The sequence below is a fragment of the Sinocyclocheilus grahami genome, unplaced genomic scaffold (assembly GCF_001515645.1).
Source record: "Sinocyclocheilus grahami isolate Dianchi unplaced genomic scaffold, SAMN03320097.WGS_v1.1 scaffold1031.1, whole genome shotgun sequence".
NCBI classification, from domain to species: domain Eukaryota; kingdom Metazoa; phylum Chordata; class Actinopteri; order Cypriniformes; family Cyprinidae; genus Sinocyclocheilus; species Sinocyclocheilus grahami.
Window position 1 is genome coordinate 225,208 of NW_015506210.1, and position 13,300 is coordinate 238,507.

General features: G+C 41.3%; 1 protein-coding gene across 1 annotated transcript in view; it reads left to right on the forward strand.

Annotated features, from left to right (window-relative positions):
• The window catches only part of megf10 (multiple EGF-like-domains 10), a 70,261-nt gene extending 58,685 nt beyond the window's left edge, over window positions 1–11,576 (forward strand). The window contains exons 14-25 of the mRNA XM_016251135.1: window positions 3,932–4,078; window positions 4,178–4,312; window positions 4,525–4,653; window positions 6,664–6,792; window positions 6,902–7,030; window positions 7,122–7,250; window positions 7,440–7,667; window positions 7,799–7,914; window positions 8,302–8,425; window positions 8,675–8,719; window positions 8,981–9,187; window positions 10,438–11,576. Of these exons, the coding sequence (XP_016106621.1) occupies window positions 3,932–4,078; window positions 4,178–4,312; window positions 4,525–4,653; window positions 6,664–6,792; window positions 6,902–7,030; window positions 7,122–7,250; window positions 7,440–7,667; window positions 7,799–7,914; window positions 8,302–8,425; window positions 8,675–8,719; window positions 8,981–9,187; window positions 10,438–10,604 (1,685 nt within the window). The 3' untranslated portion in view covers window positions 10,605–11,576. The remainder of the gene's footprint in view (window positions 1–3,931; window positions 4,079–4,177; window positions 4,313–4,524; window positions 4,654–6,663; window positions 6,793–6,901; window positions 7,031–7,121; window positions 7,251–7,439; window positions 7,668–7,798; window positions 7,915–8,301; window positions 8,426–8,674; window positions 8,720–8,980; window positions 9,188–10,437) is intronic.
• The last annotated feature ends 1,724 nt before the right edge of the window (window positions 11,577–13,300 follow it).

A 13,300-nucleotide genomic window follows, 5' to 3' on the forward strand; every position in this document is an offset into this window, starting at 1 on the left:
GTGTGTGGTCCCCCTTTTTTTTTTAAAGTTCCCCCCCCCCCCCCCCATACTTTGGAAGTCAATGGGGAACAGCGATGGTTTGGTCTTCTTTTGTAAGAAACTCATACCGGTTTGGAGCTTGAGGGTGAGTAAACGATGACAGAATTTTCATTTTGTGATTAACTATCCCTAAGTCAGCAGTAGGTCATGGGGCACACCTGAGAATGAGTTGTGTGTGTAGATCTGTTATTGATGTTTTTCCTTTCAGCATGTAATTGCATATACTCTCCCACACATTCCTCGGGCTTGTGCTGGACACCGGCAGCATACTGATGCTCTCAGGGCGGCTGTACTGGAATGATCTCCGGCGTTCTCACAGTGCCTAGCAACACACACTCGCTCTCAAAAGAGCTTTTGTCCGTGTTCTGGCAGCACAGAGCCACTTCAGCACTGTGCTGCACACAGACTGAGCTCCAGACTCACAGCAAGAGACGTGTGTAATCATTGTCCTGACGGTCACTGGGTTATGACTCCTTCACACCAACAATGATAACTATAACAGTGACTATATTAGCACACCAACACGCAATATCGTTCGGTTTATTATAAGCACGCGCTGCGCTTACATCTGCCACTCTCAATGATCAAACTCTTTAAAGCAGGATGGATTTTGATTGGCTTAAAATGTTCATCCACTGGGAAAAAAAACTTGCTCTGAATGTGATTCTAACAATATTGTTCCTCTGTCATTATTGTTAACTAAAATGCCTGAATCCTAAATTAAGCTTTCACTCAGTTGGGGACTGTTTTCAACCAAATGTTGGTTTGTAGTTCTTGAGGAACTTTCTATGAAGTTATTTGTTGACTATCCATCAAGTCAAGTCAAGTCACCTGTATTTGTATAGCGCTTTGTAAAAAACTGGTTGTGTCAAAGCAGCTTTACAGAGTCAAACAGGAAAATAGATTGTCAATAATGCAAGAAGACAATAACAGAGTAATTTTTCAGCTAAATTCAGTTCATTGATGATTCAGTGATGTTATCATCCAGTTCAGCTCTCTTCCAATAATGTCTGTGCAATCAGTCAAGCGTCCCCAACCAAGCAAGCTAAAGCATCAGCACTCTTGTCTGGTGCGAACTGAAATCTTCCATCTTTGCTCATAGCAGATGAGTTCTGTGCCAGCATATGTGTGTGCACACCATTAGGAGGTGAAGGGATATGAAATTAAGTTCAAAACGTAGGTTCGGGAAAAGACTAATTTTTTTTAGTTCTGTCAGTAGTGATGGGCCCTTTTGAAACATTGCTACATTAAGCTTTGTAATATTTATGAATCTTTTGTTTGAATCAGTGGTTCAGAGCTTGTATCAACTCACCAAGTCAGTTGATTTCAGCAAATGAGGCAAAATTGTTGCGTCGAAAAATTTTTAAATTAAGAGGGTTTGCCGTTAGATGGTGTTAATCTGGTGATTCCATGAATGTTTGATGGATTTTAACTGATCTCAGGTCAGTTTTATAATGTAGGTCCATATTTAAATATGTTAATGAATTGTAATACTTATGAACAACATACAGTATAATACAATAAGTAAAATTATACTGAATTGCTTCTAATTGACTTAGTTTGCCAAGCAGCGCCTAATGACAAAACAAGGACTACAAATGAATAAAACACAATTTTACAGAACTTTCGTATTTAATAGTATTTAATTTAGTTATTTGTAGATTACATTTAATAGTTTCGTGAAAACTGACAATTAGTTTGTAAACTGTGTCATTAAATGTGTTCGTCTGAGTTTTTGTTGCATTGACAGCGTTTTGAGATGGTGCAGCTAGTAGAGTTTTCAGTGCTTCAAAACAGTGAATCATTTTATGAATCAGTTGGTTCAGTTGATTCCGAGCTTTAAAACGCTTCACTAAACTGTAAGTCATCATCATGAGTGTATATAACTGAGCTGCACCAGCGATGGTTTTCCATCATTCCTCCACCATCCCGTCTCATCCCATTCCAAGCTACCTCATTTTAGTCAGTCCTGTAGTATGGGGGTTCGCTGAGGACAGCATGCCAAATTCATTAACTATCAAATGATAATCTAGAATGGATGGGCAGGTGAACTCATGAACATCTAATAGTTCTCAATACAAAACATCGAATTCTGTAAGAGAAGTGAAGTTGGTAACACGTTACTTAAAGCCTTTATGTTTAATGCATTTTAAAGGTATTCATAATGTACATTGTAATGCATTATATCTTTTCATATATAATTGTAAATGCATTATAAGGTTTGTTTGTCATGTGTTTTAATGCATTATACTTTCTAAAGGTGTAACAATGAATAATAATAATAATAATAATAATAGATTTTATTTATAACGCACTTTATATTCAAGCAGAATCCCAAAATGCTACAGATTAAAAAATAAATGTTATGAATCAGTCAAAGGCTCTGCTAAAAAGGTAGGTTTTGAGGCCGCATTTAAAAGCATCCACAGTCTGTGGGGTCCTCAGATGATCAGGGAGTGCATTCCACAAGCTCGGAGCAGCGGAGCAGAAAGCCCGATCTCCCATAATACGGAGCTTGGTCCTATGGGGCTTTAGGAGATATGTTGAGGTAGAAAGGAGAGTACGTGTAGAGCTTTGCAGAGTGAAAAATTCCTTGAGATAGGGTGGGGCGTTACCATGGATGCACTGATGGGTGAGGAGGGAGACCTTATAAGGAATCCTGAATGAAATAGGTAGCCAGTGAAGTGATTTGAGAATGGGGGTTATATGGTTGTATTTGCGTACCCTGATCAGGATCCTAGCAGCAGTGTTCTGAATGTATTGCAATTTCTGTAGGCTTTTGTCAGGGATTCCGTTGAGGACCACATTACAGTAGTCCAGCCTAGATGAGAAAAAAGCATGGACAAGCTTTTCCGCACCTGCTAGAGTGAGCATAGGACAAAGTCTAGCGATATTCCTCAGATGGAAAAAGGAAGTATTGCACAGATGTTTAACGTGAGCCTCAAAGGTCAGATGAGAGTCCATTCTGACACCTAAGTTGGCCAGAAAAAGTAATGCTGGAAATAACTGATGTCTGGACTTGGTGTGGGGTGCCTACTAAAATGGCTTCAGTCTTTGAGCTGTTAAGCTGCAGGAAGTTTTGACTTATCCATGCCTTTATCTCCTCCAGACAAATGGTCAAGATGGAAGATGACAGGGCAGCAGAAGTAGATAAATTGGTCTTAAGGTAAAGTTTAGTGTCATCAGCATAGCAATGGATTGATATTCCATGCCGGCTGATGACATGACCGAGGGGGAGCATGTAGAGAATAAACAGGATGGGGCCGAGCACTGAGCCTTGAGGGACACCACAGGTGACGTTGTGTGTCAAGGATTTAGCCTCTCCCAAGGCAACATACTCTGTTCTCCCAGTAAGGTATGATGAAAACCAGTTATAGACGGAGTCAGTGAGACGAATGGTGTTGCGTAGACGATGCAGAAGAATGTTGTGATCCACAGTGTCGAACGCTGCAGTCAAGTCCAGAAGGATGAGAAGAGATGGAGAACCAGCGTCAGCTGCCATTAGCAGGCCATTTGTAACCTTAACCAGAGCTGTTTCCATGCTGTGGCTAGAGTGGGAACCAGACTGGAATTTCTCGAACAGGTTGTTTTGTTTTAAATGGACCAGAAGTTGTGCAGCAACTACTTTTTCCAGCACTTTAGAAAGAAATGGAAGGTTAGAGATGAATAAATAATCATCATAATGTATTATAATTGTGGTTACAGTTATTCAGTAGATCATAAATGCATTATAATGTGCATTACAAGGCATACATAATGCATTATATATAGTGGCTTTATGTAAAGTGTTACCGTGAAGCAGTAATTGAGAGATGTTTTTTTCTGTGACTCTTAAGTGATGATGTGTTTTTGTGAGAGTCAGTGTGTGTGTGTGTGTGTATGTTTCTCACAGGCATTCATTGTGACAGTGTGTGTGCTGAGGGCCGCTGGGGGCCCAACTGCTCTCTGTCCTGTAACTGTAAGAATGGAGCGTCGTGTTCACCGGATGAAGGTGCATGCGAGTGCGCACCTGGATTCAGAGGAACCACCTGCCAGCGCAGTGAGTGCTCAAACACACCGCATGCCTGTCTGTCCCGCAATGACCTGTCTGTTTTCTCATCCGCCCTGTTCTCCTCATGTTTTTCCGACGTGCTCCCAGTCTGTTCTCCGGGTTTCTTTGGCCACCGCTGTAGCCAGGCCTGTCCGCACTGCGTCCACAGCAATGGCCCCTGTCAACACGTGACTGGCCAGTGTGACTGTCTGCCCGGGTTCAAAGGGGCGCTCTGCAACGAAGGCAAGAAACGCCCCTCTCACTCACTACTACAGTACAGCTGTCAGATAGTCTGACTTACATGGGGAGTGTGTCTTCTCCATGCCATTTCTTCTTTCAGTTCTTTTTGTAATGTTTTCCGTATTCCATTTCCATTGTCCAGTATCTGTACTGCGGTCATGTCACAGATGGTGGTGTTGATGTGCTGCTCTGTCTGTCTGTCTGTCTGTCTGCAGTGTGTCCCAGTGGCAGGTTCGGTAAGAACTGTGCATGGAGCTGCACCTGCACTAATAATGGCACGTGTATCCCCATCGACGGCTCGTGTCAGTGTTACCCCGGCTGGATTGGCAGTGACTGCTCACAGCGTCAGTATTCTGTGAAATTACACTAAAAACACTAAAGATCTATCTTCTAATCTTCTAAAAAAAAATGTCCTTCAGAACAGTGATGCTGTTGTGTTAGAGTTTCACTTTTTGATTTGCATCATTTGCAGCATTTTATTTCCACCCCAAAGGCTCGACTTCAGCTCATCTCGTCACACGACAAAACAATTTATTTAGGTTTCTGATCATCAGGTGACTTAATGTCGGCCTTTCTCTTTGTGTGAGAGATTGTGGCTGTTTAGGCACTTTATCTCATATCACACAGTTCTGCAGCTGTCAGGCTGGAATCTTTGGGTCAGAAGGGTTTGGTAGGGCATCCTGATGTCTGGCATATCCTCAGATCTTTTCAAAGCTTTTTTCTTCTTCGAACAAATTAATAAAGTCAAGTCACCTTTATTGATATAGTGCTTTATACAATACAGATTGTCAAAGCAGCTTTACAGTGTTAAACAGGAAAATTGTGTCAGTAATGGAAAGAAAATTTAATTCTGCTGTAGAGCAGCTCTATAAAGAGGACAATAGCAAACTGTCCATTTTTCAGTTAAAGTACTAGTCATCCAGTTTTTATATCAACTATGCATTCCGTTAGTTTTGCAAATTGGTATGATTCGTCGGGCCGCAAAGAAATATAGAGCTGAGTATCATCAACATAACAGTGAAAGCTAACACTACGTTTCCTGATTATATATAAATTTAAAGCATGAAAAGCAATGGTCCTAGTACTGAGCCTTGTGGTATTCCATACAGCACTTGTTATCTATACGTTACCTCTTCATTCATTGCTATGAATTGATGATGGTCAGATAAGTACGATTTGAACCATGACAATGCAATTCCAACACTAATGCCAACATAATTTTGTAGTCAACTCAAAAGAATATCTTGGTCAATAGTGTCAAACGCAGCACTAAGATCCAGTAGCACTAATAGAGAAATACAACCATGATCGGATGATAAGAGCAGGTCATTTGTAACTCTGATGACAGCAGTCTTAGTACTATGATACGGTCTAAATCCTGGCTGGAAATCCTCACAATCTGTAATTTATAGCAGCTGTTGGCTCTCCAGCATGGTCTGATGTGATGTGATATGATTTATCAATCAAATACATTGTTTCATGTTTTTTTGTGTAGTATTATCCTCCTGAATAATATATAGCATATAACTGCTGGGTTATTGTAATTATAGAAAATGTTACTTTCCACATCTGGACAGAAAAATCCCATGCTGTTCCTTTAATTGGCTCAACTGATGTAGATCATCTCCTGTAAGTGGATGGTCCATATAAAGACGATCAGTAAAAGTTTATCACTCAGGAGCATTGGGAACAGAGTGTGTTTTTACCCATGACTTTGGGTTAATCATGCCCTCTATGGTTTGACCTCATTGAGTGTCTGTGGTATCTAGCGCCCCTTGCTGATCATACAGAGAAACCTTAATAAAACACACTTGATCTGCTGATATATACACTATACCTGTCAAAAGTTTGTAATAATTATAATTTTTAAAAATGTTTTTGAAAGAAGTTTCTTCTGCTCACCAAGGCTACATTTAGTTAATGAAAAATGATGTAGAACCGTTTTTTCGGCTTCATATTTTTGTGGAAACCATGATACATTTTTACAAGATTCTTTGATGAATAGAAAGTTCAATGAACACCATTTGGAAATCTTTTGTTACATTATAAATGTCTTTACTGTAACTTTTGATTAATTGAATGCATCCTTGTGTAAATAAAAGTATTACTTTCTTTTTCTTTCTCTTTTTTAAAATCTTACCCCCAAGTTTTGAATGGTAGAACAGTTTTCATTATAAAAACTTAACTTTTTAATGTTTCTTGAGCAGCCAATCGGCATATTAGAATGATTTCTGAAGGATCATGTGACACTGAAGACTGATGCTGAAAATTGTTAAATGTAAATTAATTTGTCACACTATTGCTGTATTTCCGTCATTTTTGATCAAATATGACGTATGTGTGTTCACCTGTAGCGTGTCCCCCGGGTCAGTGGGGTCCCAACTGCATCCACACCTGTTACTGTCACAACGGGGCGTTCTGCAGCGCTTATGACGGCGAATGTAAGTGTACAGCCGGCTGGACGGGGCTGTACTGCACACAGCGTGAGTACAACTCTACCACATCCAATCTGAAACTACAGCTCTGATCTCTAGCCTGTGTACTCACGATCGATCGTGACAGTTCCCGTCATTGTGCTGTTGTGTCCTGCAGGCTGTCCACTAGGTTTCTACGGTAAGGACTGTGTTCAGGCGTGTCAGTGTGAGAACGGCGCAGACTGCAATCATATCTCCGGTCAGTGCACCTGCCGCACCGGCTTCATGGGACGCCACTGTGAACAGAGTGAGTATGAAAGCGTGGAGCTGGTACTTTGATGTTTTCAAGCACACGCTCGAGTCTGCATCTGATCCTCGGTTACTCTACTGGCTTCCAGAATGTCCCGCGGGTACATACGGATACGGGTGTCGGCAGGTGTGCGACTGTCTCAATAACTCCACCTGTGATCACATGACTGGCACCTGCTACTGTAACCCCGGCTGGAAAGGCACACGCTGTGACCAGGGTAACATTACATTAGCACTTGCCATTATTAAATAGGGGGAATCTTTATGTTTCCTTTGTATGGTATGTTTTAGAATAGCAAAATAATCTTGACGCTTCACAGCTGCACTGATCCTCTGGTTCAGGCACATGGACACACAGTGAGGTTTGTTGCTCTTTGACTGAATCTGATGTTTGCTGTCTTTCTCAGCCGGCGTGATCATCGTAGGGAATCTCAACAGCTTGACGAGCGCCGCTGTGCCTGTGGACTCGTATCAGATCAGTGCGATCGCAGGAATCATCGTTCTGGTGCTCCTCGTTCTCATCCTCCTCCTCCTCTTCATCATTTACCGCAAGAAACAGAAAGGCAAAGAATCCACGATGCCTGCGGTCACGTACACTCCTACCATGAGGGCCAACACCGATTACGCCATCGCAGGTCAGCATCACGATGTCAGCATGTGTGATATTGACGTGATGACTTTTCTTTTCATCCTTATGATTTCCTGTGTAAGTCTTATCAGGGTCACGTGTGTGTGTGTGTGTGTGTGATGTGTTTCCTGTTTGTAGAGTCGCTCCCGCAGACTGACGTCCTTCCCAACAGTAACTATTTCTCCAACCCCAGCTACCACACACTGACCCAGTGCAGCAGCCCTCCTCACGCCAACAACCTGCCCTATGGAGAGGTGCTACTCTACTAACAGACTCTGTAATTACTGAACAGCTCTGGGAATGAAGGACTAATATTTTAGGCTGTTTATAAGATGCTACTGCTGAATAGAGCTTTTCCACCGATTGCCTTGCCTATGTGTTGTTAGAAGCATTTTTGATTTCTTTTTGAGTAAAATAAGGTGTGTCATTTTGTACAAAATGTACATGAAAATTGAATGTTGACCAGAGGCTTTATTTAATCAAGAATCCAAAACCGCCATTCTAAAAAAAAAAACATTGCAAGCTGAACTAACCCATGGTTTCTGGAGCAGAAGCTGACCAGAACTGAGGAATAATGTGGAACGTTGTAGAAAGACACTTGCTATAATTGTTGATTTACTGGTTGATTTTCTGCCTGACAGCCGAAGAACAGTCAGTTGTTTGTGAACCTGAAGAATGCAGAGCCGAGGAAACATCTTTCCCTGCTGGATCACACAGGAACTCTACCGGCCGACTGGAAACAAGGAGGATCCTTCAATGAGCTCGGTGTGACATCCAACCACCGTGATCACAACATACAGTATATGACAGGCAGACATTTGACCCGATAATGTTCAGTAGCCCAGCATTTACAGAAACCACAGAACAGAAGCAGCCAAACTGTGCAGTGACTTGTTTCCTGACCGCCTCTGTGCAAACACTAGTCATTTCACACACAGCGGCAGCACGTGTAGCATCTCCAGCTGTAAGTTCTGTCATCAAGTTTGACGACTTCTGTCTTGATTCTCTCATTAGGAGCCTATGGAGTTGACAGGCGTTACATGGGAAAGTCACTACGAGGTAAATGATCGTTTAGCAAGCAAGAGTCTTGAATATTTTACCATTTACTCACCAGACAGGTATCATTTCTTCTGTGGAACACAAAAGACAATATAAAAAAAACAAATTTTTTTTTTGGTCCATGCAAAGAAAGTCTTGAACCCTGGTATGCTCCAAAATATGTTCTTTTGTGTTGTGAAGAAGGCATACGGGTTTGGATCATGAGGGTGAGTAAATGCTTTCACACAGTGTGATGATTTGACCCCTTCTCTCTGTCTGTAGATCTGGTGAAGAGCATGCCTTATCACGCCAGCTCCAGCTCTCTAAACAGCTCAGAGAACCCATACGCCACCATCAAAGACCCTCCTCTGCTGCTGACCAAGAGCTCGGAGTGCGGCTATGTGGAGATGAAGTCTCCCGCTCACAGAGAAGTGCCGTACGCTGAGATACACGCCTCCAGCCCTGCCAACAGAAATGTCTATGAAGTTGGTAAGAAAAACAGAAATCCAGCAACACCAGTGAGCCGCACACTGTTTGTTATTCAATAACTGTATTAGAGACGGACTCAGTGCCTATTATTTTCGCAACTACATTTCAATATTTAAAAGTCATAGTCAGCCATTTTTATTTGTGCTTCATGCGAATAGTATTTCTTTGAAGGGACTACACATCCACTCCGTATGAACAGACTGATGTCTCCAGTAACTGCACAGATGGGATGTATCCCTCCAAACATGAAGGCATCACATCAGTTCCCCGGCTAGGAAAGAATGAGTGAGAGCAGCAGTTGTGTTCATGTCATGTCAGCTGGGGAACGCACACGTACGTTATAATCGGGGCTGTCTTTTCCATCAGCCCTCACCCTGCTCCGTTTTTCACAGGGACTGCAGATGAGGACAGACTCACCAGAGAAAGCCGTTTGACAATGACACTTTCCATCTGACAGATCTGAGCAGAAGCACTGTTTATCTGACTGTCCGCACATCTCTTACTACAGGAAACCTTCCCATCACATGCTCAAAAAACCAGCACTGAGCCCTCCGTCAGTCAACTACACACTACAGTCTCTCTCTGAGCCTTCATCTTCCACCGAGCGCTCCAGACACAGCTCAAGACACGCAGCCCTTCCTTCAGCGCTTCAACCACAGCACACTTTTTCTTACTTTAGATTCTAATATTCTTGTGACTCAAACCACAGAGCGAAGCTGTACACTTCAGGATCTTAATGCTACACAACTGCAAAACGATGTTCTGAAGACTAACAATACATTCCACTATTTAGTCATTTTTCCTGTTACAAGAACAGATTCTGTAACAAGAACAGATGACTTGGAGCCATTATTGGCTTGGGCATGTTAAAGTTTGCCCAAAATGTTTGACGCTTACATCACGATTTTGTCTTGATGCAAATAAGAGCAGCGAATCCTGTCAAATATGTGCTAGCAAATGCTCCAGCAGTCTAAGGCTGATCAGCACTATTATACAATTACTTTATCATCCATAATCTTTTCAAAATATTTTACCGTTTTTAACAGTCTTCATTGCTGATTTTTGGCTTCGCTGTGCTTGAAGCTTCTTGTTGCTCCACGATGGGACATGACTTTCCTGCAGAACAGGAACTGCTGTGTTTTTCTGAGTTTTTTGGTATTTATAAACAATTGGAAAGATAAAAGTATGTAACCCATGTACTGTGCACATTAGAAATGTAACCGTTTGAACCTGTATTCTTCTCTATCCAGAGCCGACCATCAGTTCTGTCCACACAGTCTTTAACAACAACTGCAACGGGCCATTTGGTCAAGATCCATATGACCTGCCAAAGAACAGCCACATCCCATGTCATTACGACCTGCTTCCCACGAGAGACAGCAGCCCCTCGCCCCTCGAGGACACGGACAGCAAATAAACAGCCACAGACTTCACTAACGGACCATAAACCTCTGCACTTCCACAGCACTCCATTCACGCTTCCATAGCTGTCTGTGTTGACATTCCAGTTCTTACAGTAGCTCTTGTCAAGTCGACTTAGTCTTATCCAGAGTCCTGTGGAGTGTTTCAGCGGAGGTGCAAACATTTGTAATCTTCATAAACGAATCATTCCATTCATTAATAACATTTCACACAAATACAGGACAATCCTTTGTTTCCCATCAAATATGTCAGATTATTCCCAATGACAGTTTTCATTATGCTATTTAGGATATTAGTACTGTTTATTGAGACTGGACTATCAGCTCTATGTTTCTATTATTGAATTTGTTTTTTTTTTGTCCGAAAGCATTTCAGGTTTACCAAAGGTTGACATGCCCTGATAAAGCACCATTTGTGTTGCATTTATATTGACAGCGTCCATTAAGTTTAGTTTACAGTTACATGTTTTAACATTAGCATCATTTTGGCTTGTGCCTTTTGATTTCAGTCCTATAAAACGTGATCACTGAAATGAAGGGCAGATACTTTAGTGCAGGTAGTTTTTAGTAAGCTAAAGCTGGACTTTTGCGAAGAAAGACAGATCTTTAAGATGATGTGATGGGGTCAGTTTGATAGGAATACATCTTTGGAGTATTTAGGACGTGCAGTGTGTCTTAAAGCACTCTGAGCCTGAACTTTAATTGTATAAAACTGTACATAGTACCAGTTCTTTTATGAATTGCATTTATTTCCTTTAAAAATGTAGCATATTCCTAAATTCCTCTGTAACTTGACCAATATTGTGTAAAACAGGACATGCAGTGAAGACTCTGCCTTTACTGACTGGACCTCTTTTTTTACTGTACTAAATATGCCACACAAAGAAATGATTAATAATACTGATTTCAGAAACAACAGAGTGTGAGTGTGTGCTGTATGTATCTTAAAACTGTACCTTTGTTTTGCTTTTCTCAAGTTTTTTTTTTAAATAAATGCACAAAGTGTAATAAGGTCCACATTGTATCATTTATCCCTTCCCACTTATAGACAATCTATTAAATTTCTACTCTACAGATGCTTTCTTTCCACATTTACTTTGAATGTATTATTTTACATTTTTAGCTGAAATATCCTATGTATGCAAATATGAGCAAAAATGAAAGTTGACAAGTTGAGGTGAGCTTTAGTCATTTCTGTAAGTGTCATTGGAATAGATTCCTATTAATGAAACTCAAACTGAAATGGTCTAAATTGATCTCATGAAGTTCTTGATTGTTAGCTTGGTACAGCTTGGTAATATATTATGGCCGTAACCAATCATCCAGATATTTCATTATGGTGGGCTTTATTGAGTGTCTCCTAGTCTATTTTCACTCCACCATCATAATAGGGTGGTGCATGTATGACGTCATAATCCAGGGGCCTCATTTATAAAACGTGCGTACGCAAAGATTTGATCGTAGAGTGTGCGTATGCAAAAATCCACGGCAACGTTCATATTTATAAAAACAGTCTTTGACGTGGAAAAGAGCTTAGCGCCACCTCAGGGTCTGAGCAGACGTACGCACTTTTGTTATTCGAGTGCTGCAGGTTTTTGGAAATATAAGCCATTCTTGTCGCTTGTAAAGATTTGGACATTGTCAGGTGCTCTTTTATAAGTCAAGGACATTAATTATACATTGTTTACAAGGCGGAGATCTGAAACTGTTCAGCTGCGCACAATTTCAAGATCATTGCAATTTATAGATTTCACATCTAAAAGAGAGGCGTACGCACGTTTTCTGTTTTCAACATTGTGTGTGACAGCTTTCGCATTTTGGGGAACTCGCTTTCTGCCATCAGAGTGGTTTGTGATAGTAGCTCCGTGTAGCTTCGCTTTTCTGTTGAATCTCTATCTTACTATCACTCTCTGTTGTTTAAAGTGATCAAATATAACTTAATTCCCACCTTATTTCTGATATTATATATCAAAGTAATCTGATTAATTTGATAGTTCGCTTTTATTCTAAAACCTCAAGCGCAGCACGTTAGCATTCGTTAGCCGGTTAGCTTGTCATTCGCATTTCCATTTGTGTCTATTGCTGTTTTCTTCTTTTCTCTCTCGCTCTGTTTTTCACGCGTTCATCAAACAACAATGGTAAGTCGGAATCATTCAGCAATCACAGTGAGTAATGGCTTCTTCTCCTGCTATTGTCACTTGCACCGCTTGCCACATGTATAGTTTAGCTCTCTCTGTCAGCAGCGAGGGATTCACATGTGATAAATGCAGGGAAATAGTTAGGCTGACAGAGAAGATTTCAGAATTAGAGACACGCATCCAAACTTTAATTGAGGACAGTAAGAATGTGAGGGCTCTAGATACGGCTTTGGATGCGACTAGCTCAGGGAGTCCTGTACATTGTTCGGTTCCGGTTACAGAGCCTCCGCAGCAGGGCGACTGGGTGACTGTGAGGCGGCATAGTCGCGGGTTAAAACACCGCTCTACCATTCCGATCAAAACATTAAACAGGTTCTCCTCACTCAGTGACGCACCCACTGAGAAACCTGATCAAAGTGCTCTAATTATTGGCGATTCTATTGTACGGAACGTGAAAATAGAGACACCAGCCACCATAGTCCAATGTTTACCGGGAGCCAGAGTGCCTGACATCTTGGCTAATTTAAAAGTGCTGGCTAATGCTAAACGTAAAT